Raw genomic sequence first — 19,587 nt, forward strand, 5'->3', positions numbered from 1 at the left:
CCCCCTCCTCAAGTTAAAAATAAATAAATAAATAAATAAAGTTGAATAATAATGAAAAAAATACATAATGAACAAAATTAAAAATGACCTTAAGCATATCTGAGGTGTTCTGAAGATGTCATAAGCTAACAGTATGCAAGTTGAGCACTCCAAGGTTATTCTCCCAACCAACTGCACATCTGGACATGCCACACTGAACACACCTGCTTTTTCAAGCCACACAGCCCACGGATACTTAAAAAGTATCAGTCTACAAAGCCCCTTGTTTCCTGAAACAGTAAGTCATCAACTGTAACTTCTTATGCTTTCTACTCTTGAATTAAGGGCAACAGGTACTGAAAAGAAGCCTGTCAAATTGGCAATGTGGCATTCCGGACACGTGCCACTTAAGCGTATGATTCTGAAAACCCGCTATTTAGATAAAACACTCAGATAATGCGAATTTTTTCATTTTAAGTCAGATTTACATCTTTTATAGATAAAAGAACCAGATAATACGCAGAAGCCTTATACTTACTGTTTCTTCAAATCCCTTCGCTGGAAAGACCCAAGGTTTTCAACTTGGAAACAAATTTGAGGTGCACTGCATGTCGCTGGCAGGTCTAAAAGATGCTGACTACCAAACCAGCAGTTCCAGCGCTGCTGTGATTTCTTCTGCAGACACAGCCACGGGTCCTAGGTGAAGCCGGCAGGCAGGGAGAGGGGCCTCGGCCCGCTGCAAGCTCACACTTAGGAGGACCGCGGACCGCATGCTGTCGTCAAGGCAACGACCTCACTGTCCCCAACCTTAGGCACAGTCTCCAGAGAGAGATACGGCACAGGTCAGAACGCGTCCACGGCAGGCACCAACACCTGTTAAGGCAAGGCCCGTGGGGATATTACCTGGGGTGAGAGGCCACCGCCTCCCAGCTCGAAAAGCGGCCGAGCCCTCGAGCCTGGGACCCTGCACCGCTCCAACTAGCCCTGGGCGAAGGCGTTGGCCTCGGAGCTGCAAGGGGCGGGTCCTCATCCGCCCGGCCCGCCGAGTGGGGCTGGCTTCCCTTGCTCTGATTGGTTGGGCCCTGTCGTCACGCGCTATGATTGGCTTAACTCAACGACCCCGCCCCTTCACCTGGGGCTCGGCCCAGTTCCCTGACGCGCAGACGCCGGCGTCTCACCACGCACCTGCGTTCTCAAAGCACCTGTCCGCCTTCGCCAGGAGCCCAATGCTCCCGGCTGAGGGCAGGTCATCTGGTGCCCCACGCGGAGGGGTAGGTGGTGGTTCTGTAGGACTGCCAAGACCACGCCAAGAGCGCGTCCTCACAGCCTACTCCTGGGGTGAGAAGCGGGGTCGAACGCCCTCACCCGGGAAGATTCTGCCCTATCGCGATTGGAAGCTCCTTTGTCGTCCCGGGCGGTGAGGCTAACCCGAGCCAGGTAGATGAGTGATGAGGTCTAGGAGGTGACGATTAGTAGGCGAGGCCAAGTGACAGAAGGTAGTTGATGACACACCTGGTTGTTAGGAGGGACCTTGGGGAGAACATCCCTGGTTTCAAGATACTCGAAGCATCAAGGAGGCCATGAGGCCACTTATTTTCCTTTCAACCAGGATAACCTCTCTAGATTTTTGTCTCTAAAATACCTTGATTCGGGGAAACTGTGTCCTGAATGCAGACATACATGCCCTAGTCAATTATTAACTTATTATACTTAAATATGGAGGCCAGAAGGTTGTGGCTAGGGTGGTTTGAGTCCTGGACCTAGAGGCTTGCTTTCTCACTTTCCCCCTCTCTCTGGTCAAAATAAAAAATAATAAATAACTTTAAAATATCTAATATGAAAGTATTTTTAAAAATATTTATTTATTTATTCATTCATTCCTTCATTTTAATTTGACCAGCGAGAGACAGAGAGAGAGAGAAATGAGAAAGCAAGCCACCAGGTCCAGGACTTGAACCGTGGTCAGCCATGTGGGAGTGTCCAGTGCCTTAACCACCACGCCACCTGCTGGTCTGAAAATATCTAATATGAAAGTATTTTTATTTCATTTGACTACTAAGAGGTAGGTTTTATTTATAAACTTCTGTGTTTGGTTATGTATTAATCTTTCAATGCTTAATGACCTTGGACAAACTGCTTAAAATCCATTGTAGTTCCTGAACCTGTCATACTGAAGACCAGACCTGGGACCAGGGTGTGGATTAGTATGGATATGAGTCCAAGATGTCTTTTTAAAAATTATTTAATTTAATTTTATTTATTTTAATTTGACCACAGAGGGACAGAGTGAGAGAGAAAGAGAAAGTGAGAAAGTAAGCTGCCAGGCCCAGGACTCGAACTGTGGTCAGCCATGTGGGAGTCCAGCGCCTTTAACCACCATGCCATCTGCTGGCCCCTCAAGATGTCTTAATGTAACAATTAGCTGTGACAAGTTGAAGCCATCATGCCTCATTGTGTTACCTCTATAGACCAGAACAGAATCTGATGTCCTTCTTTAATATGGAGATCCAGGTTTGTTGGGCCTTTAGCTTGAGAATCAGAGTGCAAAAACATTTTTACTTTTGTAAGTTTATAAAAATATTCAATCACATAAACATTTTAAGGCCCTTAAAAGTGAAAGGGCCTCAGGGACCAGCAGTTAGTGTAATGGCTATGTCACTAGACTCCCATGTGGTCTACCACTGTTCGAGTCCCGCACTTGTTGGCTTAAACTCACGCTGGGCACGTGTACGTGCATGTCCAAGATCTCAAGAGGAGAATGGAGAAGGCATTGCAGCGTGGCCATATCTCCTGGGGGGTGATTTCTCACCTTCTATCTCCCTGTCTGTCTTTCTAGCAAGTGCAGGCGCTCTATAGCAAAAAGCCTCTCCAAAAAAAAAGAGGACCTGAAGTTTAAATAACCTGTCTATATTGCACAGAGAACCAAAAAGACGGAAAATACTGGATTTAGTGAACAGGTGATGCTTGAGACAATTTCAGAAAGAACTGACTTTGAAAGGTAGTTGTAAAGGAGCCAGAGTATCCACGAATTACACATCCAGGGTTTCCTGTCCAGGATTGCTAATGTATTGTGGTGTGGCCATCCCCACTGAGGGTGCTTTCTCACTTTCCCTCTACCTTTCCCAGGAGTCCACATCCCCTCTAGCAATTAAAAAAAAAAAAAGAAGGGTGTGGGGCAAGAAAAGGAATACTGGAAAACCAAGGATAGGTAATGGAGAGAAGGCAACATCAAATGGCAATGACTTAAGCTTGAAAAGAAGGGGGTTAGGGGAAAGATTAAGAAAAGTGAATGTCACACACATTGGCTGGCCTTTATCTTTTCAGTAAAAGAATGTTTTTTCATAAAAAAAAGGTGTTATAAAATTGAGGCTAAAAGATTTGGGCGAAGCTCCTTGAAATAGGTAGTTATAACAAGTTATTTTCATATTAAAGAAACACCAATAGTACAATATGCCCATGAATGCCCTAGATACCATTCATTTACAATGGAACCAACTGACCCTGTAACACAGGCCTTGGCCAGACCAGGTTCAATAACGGAGGATATAAATGATATGTCAACTACCTTACTAGAGAATCAGTGGAGAAGGAGATCCAGGGAGTTACAAAACCAAGGATGTTGGAGAAACACCACTGGAATGGCTTGTTCTAAGTTCTAGCTGGATAGGAAGATACATTGTGAGAGCAGGCAGCTAGTAAACTGAAATAGGGAGGCACTGAGGGACTGGAGGCTATTATAGGCATGTAGACTAGACTAGACTTGGGGCCAGCAGGTGGCATGGTGCTTAAGGGCGCTGAACTTCCCATATGGCCGACTGCAGTTTGAGTACCGGATCTGGCAGCCCGAAGTCTTCTTGCCCCGGCCCCCCCCCCCGCCCCATCCCTCTCTGATCAAATTTAAAATAAAGTTAAGTAAAAGAATTATTTTTTTAAAAAAAGAACAGAATAGACTTAGCAGGAGCAAAATATAATATTATAGAAAGAGAAAAATTAGTGAAATAAATGTGAATTCGAGATCCTGGAAATGGCACAAATGATGCTCAGTTATAGGGTGGAATGTGTGGCTGCTCTTTGGGTAGCCGAAGTTCAAGGGAAAACCTTGAGTTAAAAGTCACCTGAGTTAAAACAAACTTAAAGGGCACAGTATGAAAAATTCATTAACAGAAAAACTATCCAAATGGGATGATAATAGAAAAGGCTGAGAGGGACATCTTAATCACTGAAGAAAGTGAAAATGTTCTAAAAAATTTAAAAACGATGTGGAAATGCATGAGATGGACATTGCGAGAGCTGGAGATGATGGCACTAAAACGAAGGTGGTGACAGCGGTTCCACACTCACGGATACACCTGAGATGAAAACACGTTCACACACATCTGCGTTCACCAGGTGGTCTGTGCTCGTCTGTACACACATGGTGACTGCAGCATTATTTGCCATAGCCAAAAAAGTGGGAACAACTCAAATGTCCATCAGCTGAGAAAAAATTGGTATATGCACTCAATGGAATGTTACCAACTATAAAAGGAAGTATCGGGACCAGCAGTTGGCATAATGGCTATGTCACTGGACTCCGATGGAGTCAACCATGGTTTGAGTCCTGGACCTGGTGGCTTAAACACACGCGGGCGCGTGTGCATGCGTGCCCAAGATCCCGAGAGGAGAATGGAGGAGAAGGGATTGCGGCATGGCCATCCCCCCCGAGTGAGGGGGGAGATTTCTCGCTTTTTGTCTCTCTGTCTCTTCCTGTCTTTCTGGCGAATGCCCGCGCCCTACAGCAAAACAAAACAAAACAAAAACAAAACAAAAAAACACCTCTAAAAAAATTAAAATAGAATATAAAAGGAAGTATTGATACATGCTGCAATGGGAAAGAATCTTTTTTTTTTTTTGTGCTATAGCACGCAGGCACTCGCCAGAAAGACGGAGACAAAAAGCAAGAAATCACCCCCCCGGGGTGGGGGGGGAGGATGGCCATGCTACAGTCTCTTCTCCTCCATTCTCCTCTTGAGGTCTTGGGTACACACGCACAGGCACCCAGCGTGAGTTTAAGCCACTGGGTCCGGGACTTGAATCGCGGTCGACTACATGGGAGTCCAGCGACATAGCCATTACACCATCTGCTGGTCCCAAGAAAGAATCTTAGAAACACTACACTAAGTGAAAAGCCAGACACAAAAAGCTGTTACAATTTCATTTTGCCTACGTGTCTAGCACAAGCAAATTCATAGAAATAGGAACAAGATCAGTGGTTAATAGGGGCTCAGGGGAGGTGGCAATTAGGGAGTGACTATTAATGGATATGGGGTTTTTTTGGGAATGGTAAAAATATATTAGATACTGGACTTAGATACTAGTGATGGTTATACAACTTTGTAACTGAACTTAAAAAAACAAAAAGCAAAACAATGAATTGTACGTTACAAAGTGAACTTTAGGGATCAGCAAATGGCATAATCGTTATGTTGCTAGACTCCCAGGTAGTAGAGACCGCAGTTCAAGTCCCAGACCCAATGGCTTAAATTCACGGTGTTTGTGTGTGCCCCAAATCCTGAGAGGAGAATGGAGAGGGATTGTGGTATGGCCATCCCCCTTGGGCAATGATTTCTTGCTTTGTCTCTCTCTCTCTCTACAGAGAGTACATGCACACTATAGCAAAAATCTCTTTAACGACCACAGTATGAGTCCCAGACCCGGCAGCTAAAACTCACAACAGGAATGTGCATATATGTATGCCCAAAATCCTGAGAGAACAGAGAAAGGATTGCAGTGTGGCTATCCCCCCCCTTAGAGGTGATTTCTCTTTCTCTTTCCATCTCATCGGCGGCCACATGCACCCTGTCTCATGCAGTGTGTGCACACACTCTCTGGCAAAAAATTATATGTGTGTATATATCACACACACATATATATATTAATCTATGAGGGATGAGAAATTTATAGCTTCTCCAGAATTCTTTTCCAATGAATTTATGTATCTTAGCTTAGAGTAGACCCTTTCTTTTTCTCACATTAGCAATCACCTCTGTCAAGTAATTCTTGCAACAGTCTGTACTGGACTCCCACATGGCCAACCATGATTTTTTAAAAAAGTATTATTTTATTTGGGGTCAGCAGGTGGCATGGCAGTTAAGGTGCTGGAATTCCCAAATGGCCGACCGTGGTTCAAGTCCTGGACCTGGCAGCTTGCTTTCTACCCCCCTTCTCTTTCTCAGGCAAAACTGAAAAAAATAATAAAAATATTATGAAAAAAATAATAAAATTCTTAAAGGTATTTTATTTATTATTACTATTAATTTTTAATTTAACCAGAGACAGAGGGGGAAGAAGTGAGAAAGCAAGCCACCAGGTCTGGGGACTCAAACCATGGTTGGGGCAGTGGGGGGTCGCCAAAACCACCACACCATCTGCCAGCCTCTAAATAATTTTTTTTTTAAAGAAAATGTAGGGCTGGCAGATGACATGGTGGTTAAGGGTGCTGGACTCCCACATGGCCAACCTTGGTTTGAGTCCTTGACCTGACAGCTTACTTTCTCATTTTCCCTCTTCCTTTCTGTCCCTCTCTGGTCAAATTAAAAATAAATAACGTTAAATAAAACAATTCTTTAAAAAAGAAAAGGGATTGACTCATTTGGAAGTTGAGGTTCTCTGATGGAAGGATGCTTGCTATAATAGAGCCAATTCTGTTTTCAATGTAGTAGTTTAATGAATTCATTACGTTAAAGTGATTAAGACAACTAGATTAGTTCTGCATCTAGGTCTCTCTCTCTCACTAGCGCCTGCACTACTGTTGTGGCCACACTGGCCTTCTTGTTGCTCTTGAACACACTGAACTCCCACAGTCCTCCACACTCTGCATTTGTTCTTCACTTGGAAGGCCCAGATTTTCTGAGAGTTGCCTTCTTCAGGTCTCAAATGTACTTCCTTTCATTACTATCCTGACTAGAACAGCCCCACCTCTAGCCTCTGTAACATTCTCTATTAGTTCTACCCCATATTACCCCTGAGGTCTTAGGTAAGTAGCTAACCCTCTGTGCCCGAGTCCTCCTTTCTATAAAAAGAAAACACTGACAACAGCAGGTGGCATGGTGGTCAGGATGCTGGACTCGCACATGGCGGACCACAGTTGGAATCCCAGACCCGATGTCTTGCTTATTCACTTTCTTCTCTCTGGTGAGCGCACGTGCCCTATAGCAAATTTAAAAAATAACAATGAATAAAGTTAAATAATTCTTTAAAAAAAGAAATCGTACTATTTTTCATAGGATTAAGACTAAATGAACTGTATTCAGACTAGAAACTTACATGTTCAACTGAAACTTACATGTTGCACGCTCTCTCAAAAAATTTCAACTTTCCGGGCTGGTAGGTGGCATAGTGGTTAAAGGCACTGGACTCCCACACAGCAGACTGCAGTTCGACTCCTGGACCTAATGGCACTCAATTGCTTTGTATTATTTTAATCCTTTTCATATAATTTACAACTGTTAGTTTGCCCTTATTAATAAGCAAGCTCAGGGAGACCAAGGGCCTTATCTATTCATGTGTCCTCAATTTCTCACATATCCTCTACATCAAGAACCTAATACAGAGATGCTCAAGAAACACCTGATAAAGACAATGTTCAATGAGATGTGTGCATGAAATAAACGATAATATGAAAAGTAATCCAAAAGAAAAATTCGTATGCCTAAGGTACTTATAGGAACTATGGTTGTATTTTGGAAGTTCATTTTTTGGGATCATGTCTATTTCCCTTAATGTGCACAGCACAGACTCTTTAAAAAAAGACTAATAAAAATACATGACATAAAAGTTACTGTGCAATGTTCTGAAATAAAGTATAAGCAAAGAAAACTAAATAAACTATAGACGTGCAAGATTACACTCAGTAGACCCACAGATGGTGGAGCAGTTACGTTGCTGGACTCCCACATGGTCAACTGCGGATGAACCTGATGGCTTGAAACTTAAACCAGGCAGGTGTGCATGCATGTCCAAGATCCCAAGAAAACGGATTGCAGTGTGGCCACTCCACCTGGGGGGTGATTTCTCATTTTCCTTCTTACTCTCTCCCTCTTCACCCCCATAAGCATATATGCCCTAAGGCAAAATCCTCTACAAAAAACCACCACCACTCTTAGCTAGCTTCATCTTTTCAAGTCCTGCTCACACCTAAATCCTATTCACCCAGCACACCTGTCCCCCCACTTTAAAACCTTTTTTTCTCTTGTCCTGTCACTCACCTAACTTGTCATTGCTGTTTTGTGAGACTTTGGATATTTATTATCACCTTTCTCTAAAGACCATCCTAACGTCGGGTTTTTGAAATCTGTCCTGGTACTACCACTGTAGTCTAAACTACTGACTCTAGACTCATACTGCAACATTCTTTTCCTTAATTGACTCCAGTCCATTATGGAATTCTTTCCATTTTACTCTGTACCCACAGATAGTTCAAAATAAAAATCTTGTCACTTACCAACTCTTCAACAACTTTTCCATTCCTCTTGACCAATCCCTCCCATCCTTCAGAGCAACACTTTGTTGTCTGCACCCTAGCTACTTTCTAGTATGTATGTACCCACTTACTCTCCAAGTTTTATTAACCTGCTTAGCAAATGAAAAACTTGTTTAAGTCATCACTTCAGTGTCTGGCACTTGGAAGCTCAATAAATAATGAATTGAATGGCCCAAAGTTCATGAGAATAATAAATCTTGCAGTCTGGAAAATTTATAATGAGTTAAAGAGTGAAAATATTGAGTCAAACAAATGAGACTTCAAACATTTCTAGGCGGGGCCAGCCAGTGGCAAGGTGATTAAGGTCTGGCTGGATCCCACATGGCCAATTGTGTGGTTTACATATTGAACCCAGTGACTTGAAAGACACATTGGGTGCATGTCTACATGCCTAAAATACCAAGAGAATGGAGGGGAAGGGATTGTGGTGTGGCCATCACCCCTGAGGAGTGGAGCTTTCCCACTTTCCCTCCATCTCTTCAGCTAGCGTGAGTACCCTTAGGAAAACACACACACACAATTCCTAGGCTAATGAAATAGACCTTCAAAATGTTCATTCTTAGCCAGGTTCACATAGCTAAGTCACTTAAGCATGTGCGCACAAATCCATGCTGGTTAAGACTGGGGGTATACTGCCAGGTGCAGGTTCTATTGGTGCTCACCTCTCATCTCTCTTGTGGAAGAAATTTTTAAAGATAAATAAAATACTGAGTAACAATAAAATTGAAGCAAAGGTGGTACATGACCTGAAGTTCATGGGGAAAAGAATAGTCTAGAGACAAGGGGATGAAGGAACAATAAACAGGAGTAGTTCAAAGAACGTTAATGTTGGGACCAGCAGTTAGCGTAATGGCTATGTCGCTGAACTCCCACGTAGTCGACCGCGGTTCGCGTCCCGGACCCGGTGGCTTAAAACTCAGGCCAGGCGCATGTGCGTGCATGCCCAAGATCCCGAGAGGAGAATGGAGAAGGGATTGCGGTGTGACCATCCCCCCTGGGGGGTGATTTCTCACTTTCTGTCTCTATGTCTCTCTCTGTCTGGCGAGCGCACTCGCCCTATAGTGAAAACCTCTCAAAAAAACAAACAAAAAATACAGTAATTTCATTATTTAGGAGTTTTTTAACATAACTTTAGATAATTACTTTGTGATCTTACTAAAAATCACTAAAGGAAAATTTTGTCCCAAACTTTGATTGTTTGCATATCCAATAATTTTACACAGCTTAGAAATATGGCATCAAGGGGCCAGTGGGTGGGTAGTGAAGGTGCTGGACTCCCACATGGCTGCCTGCAATTCAAGTCCCAGACCTGGTGACTTGCTTTGTCACTTTTCCTTTCTCTCTCTCTCTCTGATAAAATTAAATAATAAAATTATTCTTTTTAAAAATTATGGCATCAAATTGATAAAGTCTGCTAATAATTAGAAAATCTTAAGAACAAAGAACATTTTAAAAACCAGGGGTCTTTCCTTATTGATCTGTAAGACATATTGACTTAATTGAAAAGAAAAATATGAACATCAATTAGTATGACTTTTTCATTCACCTGCAAAGATTCTATTATACAGCATAACTGAAGTGAAGCATCTTGAGTAGCTAAAATTATCAAATATTTTGTTCCATATAAATTTCCTGAACCAGGGGCTGGCAAGTGGTGTGGCGGTTAGGGGCTCTGGACTCTCACAAGGCCAACCATGGTTTGAGTCCCAGACCTGGAGATTTGCTTTCTCTCTCTCTCTCTCTCTCTCATCCCTCCCCCCAGGGTCAAAATAAGTAAATAAATAAAATTTAAAAATTCTTTAAAAAAATTTACTGAACCAAATAATTTGCTCCTTTAAATTGTGTTTCCAATAGTGTGGGATATGCTTTTTATCCCTTCTAAAATATGTCTTTCCAGGTTTAATAAAGATAGAAAAGTTATCATTAAAAGTGAGTCAAATATATATTTACAAAAATGTTAAGACTTCTGTTAAGACTACTTTTTAAAGATTTATTATTACTATTGTTGTTAATATTATTTTTCACATGAGTTTTGCCAGAGAAAGTGAGAGAGAAAGGGGGAATGAGAAAGCAAGCTGCCAGGTGTGGGACTCAAACCATGGGGAGCCAGGTGGGAATTCCAGCACCTTAACCACCATGCCACCTGCTGGCCCACTTCTGAAAGACTATTTAAATAATGGTCATTTTGTTTTCGATCCAGTACAAGTTCGTAAAGATGGATTTAGGAATTTTAAACAGTGCATTAAGAAAAATTAATCTATATTATCCCCTATAAGGAAAAAGTATACTACTACTATGAATTGAGACTTCATTTTTCACTATGACTAAATGATTATTTCTCCCTTAATATTCTTGAAGGATTTGGTAAATAAACTTGTTCTAATTTCTGAACTTGGATCATACTTGTATCTTCAAGTAAGTTTGATCATCTTACTCATTCCTTTCTCCTTTTCTTCTGAGTTGTAAGGTAACAATCCTTAGAAAACCCAAGATTTTGAGACCAGCAGTTGGTGTAATCATTACATTGCTGGACTCCATCATAGTTGATTATGGTTCAAATCCCAGACCTGGCAGTTTAAAAGTCACATTGGGTGCGTGTGTGTGCATGTCCAAAATCCCAAGAAGAGATGGAGAAGGGACTGGTGGCATGGCCATCACCCTCCAAGGGGTGATTTCTTGCTTTGTCTCTCTCTTTCTGGAGAGCCCTATAACAAAAAAAAAAAAAAAGTTTTAAGTCCGCTTTTGATCATTTCCCACCTTTCTATTTATTCTGTGCTAACATTAACTCTGCATACCAGCTGTCTAACTAGACTGGTACAAATCCCTAACAATGTTCTACATTTTTAAATACCTAACAATATTCTACATTTTTAAACATAAATTTTCACAAACAGTTGGTTTCTAGAACTGTTTATTTATTTTTTTTAACTAGAGAAAGGTTTTTGCTATACGGTGTGTGCACTTGTCAGAAATACAGATAGAAAGTGAGAAATCTCCCCACAAGGAGATGGCCAGCCCACAATCCCTTCTCCTCCATTCTTTTGGGATCTTGGGCAGGCATGCACACAGGAGTTTCAAGCTATCAAGTCCAGGACTTGAACCGCAGTCACCCATATGAGAGTTCAGTGCCTTAACCAGCACACCACCTACAGACCCTGTTTACTATTTTTACTAGGGTTATATGAAAAGCAAGAGCTACAGATTAAATTAGGAACATAGATGAATGCTGCAGACATCAGTAGTTTATTGTTTAGTCCAAACACATTCAAAATGGAAACTCAAAGAATACTTTCCACCTGAAACAATTAAACTAGATTCTACTAGCATATAATGCTTAACACATTACAGCAATAAAGATGGTAATCCATTGTCTTCTATACCTACTAAAGCCAAGATGGTAAAGCCAATTTGGTTGCAACTGTGTCATAAGGATAGAGTATTACCATCAAAACAGAAAACAAAACCAGCAAATAACAGTAATGGTAGATGAATATTTTTACTTCGTTTCACTGAAAAGGGGACAAAATGTTAAAGTCCACAGTACTGCAGGTGAACAAATCACCATGTAAACTTCTCCATATGATGTTTTAATTCATGGTATGTAAAGACTGAAGCTGAATGGCTCTTTGCTCTACTGTTCTATTATACGTAACATTTGTCATTACTTTCGGTGCCAGAACAGTTTTCATGGGTAGCAGGGCAATATCCTGAAATGTAAATATATATAGATATATAGATATATAGATATATATATAAAGGAGAAAGGCAGGGCAATATCCTGAAATGTAAATATATATAGATATATACATATATAGATATATATATATAAAGGAGCAATGAGAAAGAAATAGAAGAATGGAGGAAAAATACACTGGGGGGAAGGGGAACACTGACAATAAAACTACTTAATTAAAAGTAGTCTGAATATAGGCTTCAAAACTCCAAAGTAATTTTCCAATAAGAACTTCAAGTACTATCCTGAAATGTAAATATATATAGATATATACATATATAGATATATATATATAAAGGAGCAATGAGAAAGAAATAGAAGAATGGAGGAAAAATACACTGGGGGGAAGGGGAACACTGACAATAAAACTACTTAATTAAAAGTAGTCTGAATATAGGCTTCAAAACTCCAAAGTAATTTTCCAATAAGAACTTCAAGTACTATACATCAGAAACTATAAAACTGTTTCAAATAAACAAACAAAAAAATCTTTAGGACCCCAAATGGAAACTGAAAATCTGTGTCCCCCAAATACATGTTAATAGTGCAAGACTTTCCCTCAGACATGGAAGACCTCATTCAGGGAGGAGCAAGGGGAAAAGACATTTAATTTTACTCATATTGCCCAGTACACGAAAAACAAAATATGCACATCATTTGCCAAACTTATTGAATGCAAAGTTACATATCTCAGAACCAATCTGCTACTATGTCAAGTGCATATTTTGTTTGTTTTGACTAAGATAGAATGGAGAAGTCTTCCATGCTAACAAGCAGCTTTGAGTGGTTACACTTATTTACCCCACTTCTTGTTGGAAACATCAGATACTATTATGTACTGATTGCTCCAAGCACAAAATTGGATAACCTTTGCCATATTTGCGGTTTACTGGAATTTGCTATAAAGACAGACAATAATCCAGCAGCTACAAACTTTGCTCACAGAATTGTTTAGAGATTCATGTAAAAATAAAAGATGTCGTCCCAGACTTAAATTCAGGAGCCACTTGGGTGCTGACATCAGTTCAAGAATTGTGCAAAATGAATGACAGTTCCCTGCCCCCCAAATAGAAAATGCAAACACTTAAGAGCTGCTGTTCTTTTTTCTGAAAATTGCAGTATCCTCACTTCAGGTTTACTTGCTGTTTATGGAATCTGACTGCTTTTAAAATTTCACTAAAAATGTACAGTACATCAAGTTGACTGACTTTTTTAAGCACTGAAGTGATGCGTTTCAATATTCACATTCAAGCTAAAAGTCAACTACCGACTTATTCAAATAACTGACTTCCTCCCTTCCCTTTCCCTCTAGAACACACAAGACTCCCTCCCACAGAGAACACAAAAGTCTTTAACTGAAGAACAAGATAAATAATATTCTGTCCATTTTACTGATTTTTAAAAGATACTGCAATTTTTATACACTTCAATGATTTTTCAACATTTGTAGCTGTTTGGCTTCGCAGCACAGCAATTCATACACTATACTGTACCAAATTACCAGCAAGACTGGAATGATGTATTAATAGAAGGCACCATCATGCTTATTACATTACCAGAGAACAAAAATACAGTAAAGACAATTTCCACTGTACACAGCTTAAAGAAAGGAAAAGGGGGAGGAGGAGTGTGTTGAGCAGCCAGCCATCCCTGTACTGAAGAGGGGCAGGTAGAAACATCTTAGATATGGAGCTACTAAATGTGGTCTATTATTTAAGACCATAGCATTTGAAGTTCTGACTTTTGTTATTTAGTTCGTAACTAAATTATTTCCTTCTGGAATATACTTGTTTGTAGTCTTGTTAAGGTTTATGTGTACACACGCTGGTCACAGCAAGCAGATAAAATGCCCTCATCATTTCACAAACTATTCTCTACTGGAAAAGAAGATGAAAGATTTTTTTTCCCTGTTGCCTCCTGTTGCAGGTGTCAATGTGAATGAGTTCAAGAGGACCCATTAGTGCATTTTGATGAGTGCATAACAAGTTTCTGTTGGTTTGTATTTTGGGGGGAGCCAAGAAAAAAAGGCAAGATTCTCCAATTGCACAAATTGCACTATTTGTGTTTCCAACATTAATAGGCAGAAACAGTAACACTTAAACAAAATGTGCAGCAGAGGATTTTTTTTGACTCAAAGGACCTGAATTCAGTGGGCGTGTCCTTTAAAGTTCATTTTGTTGTAGTTTAAGATATGGTCATTTCTCAGTCCTTAATTCTCCAAGTCTAGATTTATAAATTAATAGTATGAATCTTGTTGTAAAATTGGGGAGATAATGTCCACCTCATTTAACTGATAACCAAAAGATGTTTTCACATCAAAGAAATGATCAAAAAAGGCTGTGTCACATTCCAAAGCCAAAAAAAATTAACAAGAATGCAAACACGATGAATAATGTACCACTGCCAAGACTTGGCCAACAGTGGGGCTTCAGCGACGCTGTCCTGTGAAGCGGCCTTCCATTTGCCCGGTTCCTCTTCCAGAGCCAAGTTTCTGTGCCATGCCACCTCTTGGGGGGGGTCCTCTTCCATCCCGGTCACGCATCATTCCACCACCCACTATTCCCCGTGGGCCACCAGGACCGCGATCGTTGCGCCTAATATCCCTGCGGTCATCACCACCACCTCTGGTTTCTCGCTCTCTTGCAGCTCTTGTTTTTTTCTCTTCCACATTTAAACGTACTTCCCCACGGAACATAATTGGCTTTAAAAAGGGAGAAAAATATTTACAAGGACAGGTTAATGAATGTATTACTTTGCATAGATAAGCAAGAAAATCCTAAGAATTAAGAAAACTGAGGGCCAGCAAGCAGTGTGGTGGTTAAGGTGCTGGACTCTAACATGGCCAATGGCGGTTTGAGTCCTGGATCTGGCAATTGGCTTTCTCACTTTCTCCCTCTCTGGTCAAATTAATAATATTGATGATGATGAATAAAATTAAATAATTCTTTAAAAATTCATAAAAATTAATACACAATCTTTCCAAGTTCCTTCACAGCAAATAATTTAAAATGTCCCATTCCTCAGGCTTTAGAACTAACAAAACTTTATTCTTTGCATAAATACCATTCCATAATGTACTATTGTTAGCTTTACCATGATAAAAAATTGTCTATGGTTTAAAAGAATGCTCCAAATCAATATTATACACAACAGAAAAAATAAAGTCTTGAATTAAGCCCATCAAATCACTTACTTTTGCAATTAAGATTCTCTGAACTGGTTCAGAGTCATCAAAAACCACAAAACCAAAATTTGGAAGTTTTCCCCCAACACCCTTGGTATTGATGCGAAGTTCCACAACGTTTCCAAAACCTGTGAAAATATACATTACACCAAAAGTTAAGTATTTTGACAGAATGCTAAGATGGGTTTAATTGTTCAAGATGAATAACCTCAATGTCCTTCATCTATATGAAAATAAAAGTTGCTATAGCCAGTGAGAACGAGTGTATATTATACATGTGGATCGTCATCTAAGTACCAAGAGCCTGGCTTGGCTGTTTGCTTTGTTACTTTTCTATATATTTATAGTCCTTTCACAAGCAAAGTTACCTGCATAGTTTTAGAAAGACAATCTATTTTCTCTTAATTCTGACCAAATAAGTCCTTTCTCAATTTAAGTCTAATTTATTCAGCCATTTCTCTTAATGTCTATTGAACCAAGTCAACGAAAACTAGGCAAACAGTAGAAAACAGCTAATATAGTCACCTACTTCCATGAATAAAGGCAAGACTGGCAGCTAGACAAAGCATGAACAAAGGTAATAGACATTACTTTGTAAACATTGGCTGTACTATGAGAAAACTCTATACACCACCCCCTTTAAAGTAACTTTAGATTTTTAATTTAAAAACTTAATTTAGAGGCAAAATAAACCACTTACTCATGAAGAATTCTTTCAGTTCATTTTCATCAATATCATGTGGCAAGTTACCAACAAAAAGTTGATGACTGTCTGGATAGCGAATTATTCTACGGTTGTCAGAATCATTCTGTTCCATATCTCCTCTGCCTGAGAATAAGAACAGAGCAGACACTAAAGTTTACAACATCATATAAAAACTTGTCCAAAGCAATGAATATAAGTATCATTTTACATTGATACTTCTGTTTTAGTTTAATAAGACCAGGTGAGGTCCTTGCAAAGAGGTAGAACCTACAATTAGTAGGTTAGTTATCAAACAAAATGACACTAAACTGTAAAGTGAGCATATTAACTAAATTGCTAACGCCCTTCTCATATCTATTGGTCTGATCATATAAATAAAAGTGAGATGGTAGTACTGGTACTCTTCCTTAACCAAACTGTTGCCATCACCAGGAAAAAGTAGAACTCAGTCACTAAGGTACAGTTTTATCAAATATATGCTTGAATTTTGAAATTCACAAATTACTAAATATTTGACCTTATGCCACCACAGCCAAATCAGTCATTTTAAAACTATGATCTATAAAGACTTCTATACACATTAAGGTACTCTCATACATGTAATCTTATTTGATTCCCCCAGTAAGATAAGGAACACAGTGAGGCATATGAAAGATAGGCATCATACTTATAAAAAAAAAAAAAGCTCAGAATTTAAGAGTCTCACTCAAAATCATAAAGTCACTTGGTGGTAAAACTAGGATGATTCCCATGACTCTTAGTTTACTAACACCTAAGTTCTTTTTCTCTGAATAACAACATTCTAAATTTAATGTGTACTACCCCCATATCCTCCCAAAAGCAATCTAAACATTCTTACAGAATTTAAATAGAGTTCTTGCATATATTAGCTAACAGTGTAAACAAGTCAAAAATCACGGCAACTTACTTAATACCTAAGACAATCAAAATAAGAAGAATCAGGGTGTGCTTAGTGTTTATCTGTGAAGAGATAAGAGCGCTAAGTAAGAGAGTTAAGGTACTGGGAGCTCAGTTTTGAATTCTTAAAGCCAGTGATAATAACCGAATAAAATTTGTTTCAAAGTCATTTATGCTTCAAAACACGTCTGTGGCATGTCAATCAATCCCTCTACAAGGTGGTTGTGCTACCCAAACTACATCTCAGCAGGCTACTCACATCTTTAAAGCAACTTGATACTTTAAACTGTACATAAAACACACTACAGTCGTTGGTTTAATAAATATCAGTCTCCTCGGACCTTCCAAGTTCTAGGCCATGAAGTGGCTGACTCACCTGGTCTTGGTCCTCTGGGAGGGAAACCAGGTCGTTCTCTAGGTCGTTGTTCACGCACACGAGGTGGCTGAGACTGAACTTCTGGTTTAGATTCAACTCTTGGCTAAAATATAAGGGGGAAAAAAAAGCCATTATAAAGTAGCACATTCTACAGGAGAAAAACTAACTGCAATAACTATCAACAAGTCACTAGAGCAAGCATAATGGTAAAAATTTAAGTTCAGAATGTATTTTAACAGTGTTTTATGTATGTGAAAAATGAATTTTTATAAAGATATTCTGTACCAATCTAGGACTGTAGGGTAAGTTTTGTTTTCCCACTCGATGCTGTCTAACTCACAATAAGCGACTTTTTACAAATCACATTTTTGATAAAATTATACCCACATTGAAACAGCATATTGCTACAAAAATCATAAAAATGCAAGATGAGCCACTCCATGTAAATACAGAAACAAAATTAAAAGCCATCTTTATCTTAGAAAGACAATACATGCACAAAATTTCTAAATATTCTATTGGGTCCTTGGAAAAGTCATGATGCATTTTTGCATAGAAAAACAAGTCATGACACTTCTGACAACCTAACAGTTTGTTAACCTTCAAAGTAATAGTGTTTAGTAGTATCTCCTAAATCTTACCCTATAATCTTGGATCGGAATTTTAATAAAAGTACACAATTTAGCTTACTCTAGCACCTAAGATGCTATTTTTAAGTGCACATTTAAAAAATATGTATGATAGGACCTTGTGTAGCATTAACAGTCAAAGAAGTCCTTTGGCTGCCTAATGATCTTCCTCATGGAAAAAAAGTGTACATAGTTAAAATATTGACCCCAGTGATATTTCTTAACTGTGTCTTGGAGATTGAGGAAGTGAGAAAAAATAGGGTATTTTAAGCTAGCTTCCAAGTTTTTGCTAACTACTGAATTAATGCAAACAATTAAAGTAACCCTATTTTTTAAAACAGCAAATATCCACACCGGCTATTATCTTTTCCTTAATACAACAGTATATTCAGTATTCTCAACCTCTTCATGCCTTCTAGTGCTCAAATATTTATGGACCAAGGAAAATACAAAATAGATGACCCCTCAAAGGATGCTGTAAACACCTGCATGATATGGATAGGATGTCCTCAAATCAGAAACCTAGTTATTTCAGTCTTGTCTTCATAGGGGATCATCTCTAAGGACCTCAGTCCAAGCAGTAGCTCCAACTCTTTCATCGTTTGTATAATCAGGATATTAAAATTTGCAAATGCAGATTTTGACATAAAAAAAAAATTATGCCTTTCAAAAATGCTAACTTATTAGTCATGGGAACTGGGGGTTTAACCTAGCTTTGTCACTGAGTGAGTTTATGATCTTGAGTGAGAACTTCAAATTCTGAGCACATCTTATCTTTTTAGTATGACACCTATCTTATATATTCCTCACTATGTTCCTTACGGGAGGAATTAAATAAGATTATATGTACATGAAAGTGCCATTTAACCAAAAGGCTTACTAACAAAGATATATGAACGCCTATCAAGCAGTTTAAAAGATTTGTCTGCTTCTTCCCAAATTTTGTTTTCCTCCATGTAGATTATCTCATTTTCTTATATCAATGAAATTGCTCCCCATGTTCTAGTATTCTGCTAGTTAAATAACTAAAAACTTCAGCTCTCTTCAGTTTTTGTAACTTAACAACCGTCTTATTTGTACATCACCCAAAGACCAAAACAAAGCACTGATACAGATACTCAGTAACTACTGGTTCATTTAAAAATTAGTTTTTGTTCTCTAAACCCAACATATATGAGAATGTAGTACGTATGACAGAGACCTAAGTGACAGCCCTGAGAGCACCACCATCTATATTCAGTCTGATAATATAGGGTTGTTAGAAAAGTCATGAGTTATTTTTCAGGTTTTTTTTTTTTCTATCCAAAAATGTATCATTCTTGACAACCCAATACATAATAATTTGATCTAGGCCCAGATGTGGTGGTGGAAGCGGCAGAGTGGTACTGCATGGTAGTGCAGTCCACATGGAAGGACCTAGTTTGGCTCCCAGCACAATATAAAACAGGTTGAACGTCATGTGCACCTGTGGTCCAAGCTAACTAGGAGATCGAGGCTGGAAGAATGCTGCATGACAAGTCCCTGTCAAAAATACCCGTCTT

The 19,587-nt window shown here is 39.3% G+C and overlaps 2 protein-coding genes across 5 annotated transcripts in view; both read right to left on the bottom strand.

Moving 5' to 3' along the window:
• The window catches only part of CDKL2 (cyclin dependent kinase like 2), a 62,309-nt gene extending 61,266 nt beyond the window's left edge, over window positions 1-1,043 (bottom strand). The window contains exon 1 of one of the 2 annotated variants that reach the window (XM_006142937.2): window positions 883-1,043. The gene's annotated coding sequence lies outside the window, so the exon portion shown is untranslated. The other variant, XM_006142938.2, reaches the window with a different exon arrangement.
• An 11,871-nt stretch (window positions 1,044-12,914) lies between these two features.
• Window positions 12,915-19,587, bottom strand: part of G3BP2 (G3BP stress granule assembly factor 2) — a 99,337-nt gene continuing 92,664 nt past the window's right edge. For all 3 annotated transcript variants that reach the window (XM_006142940.3, XM_006142941.3, XM_006142942.3), the window contains exons 9-12: window positions 17,418-17,520; window positions 16,118-16,246; window positions 15,427-15,545; window positions 12,915-14,934 (exon numbers count right to left, since the gene is read on the bottom strand). In XM_006142940.3, the coding sequence (XP_006143002.1) occupies window positions 14,662-14,934; window positions 15,427-15,545; window positions 16,118-16,246; window positions 17,418-17,520 (624 nt within the window). In that variant the 3' untranslated portion in view covers window positions 12,915-14,661. The remainder of the gene's footprint in view (window positions 14,935-15,426; window positions 15,546-16,117; window positions 16,247-17,417; window positions 17,521-19,587) is intronic.

This window comes from Tupaia chinensis, unplaced genomic scaffold (assembly GCF_000334495.1).
Source record: "Tupaia chinensis unplaced genomic scaffold, TupChi_1.0 Scaffold000086_1, whole genome shotgun sequence".
NCBI lineage: Eukaryota > Metazoa > Chordata > Mammalia > Scandentia > Tupaiidae > Tupaia > Tupaia belangeri.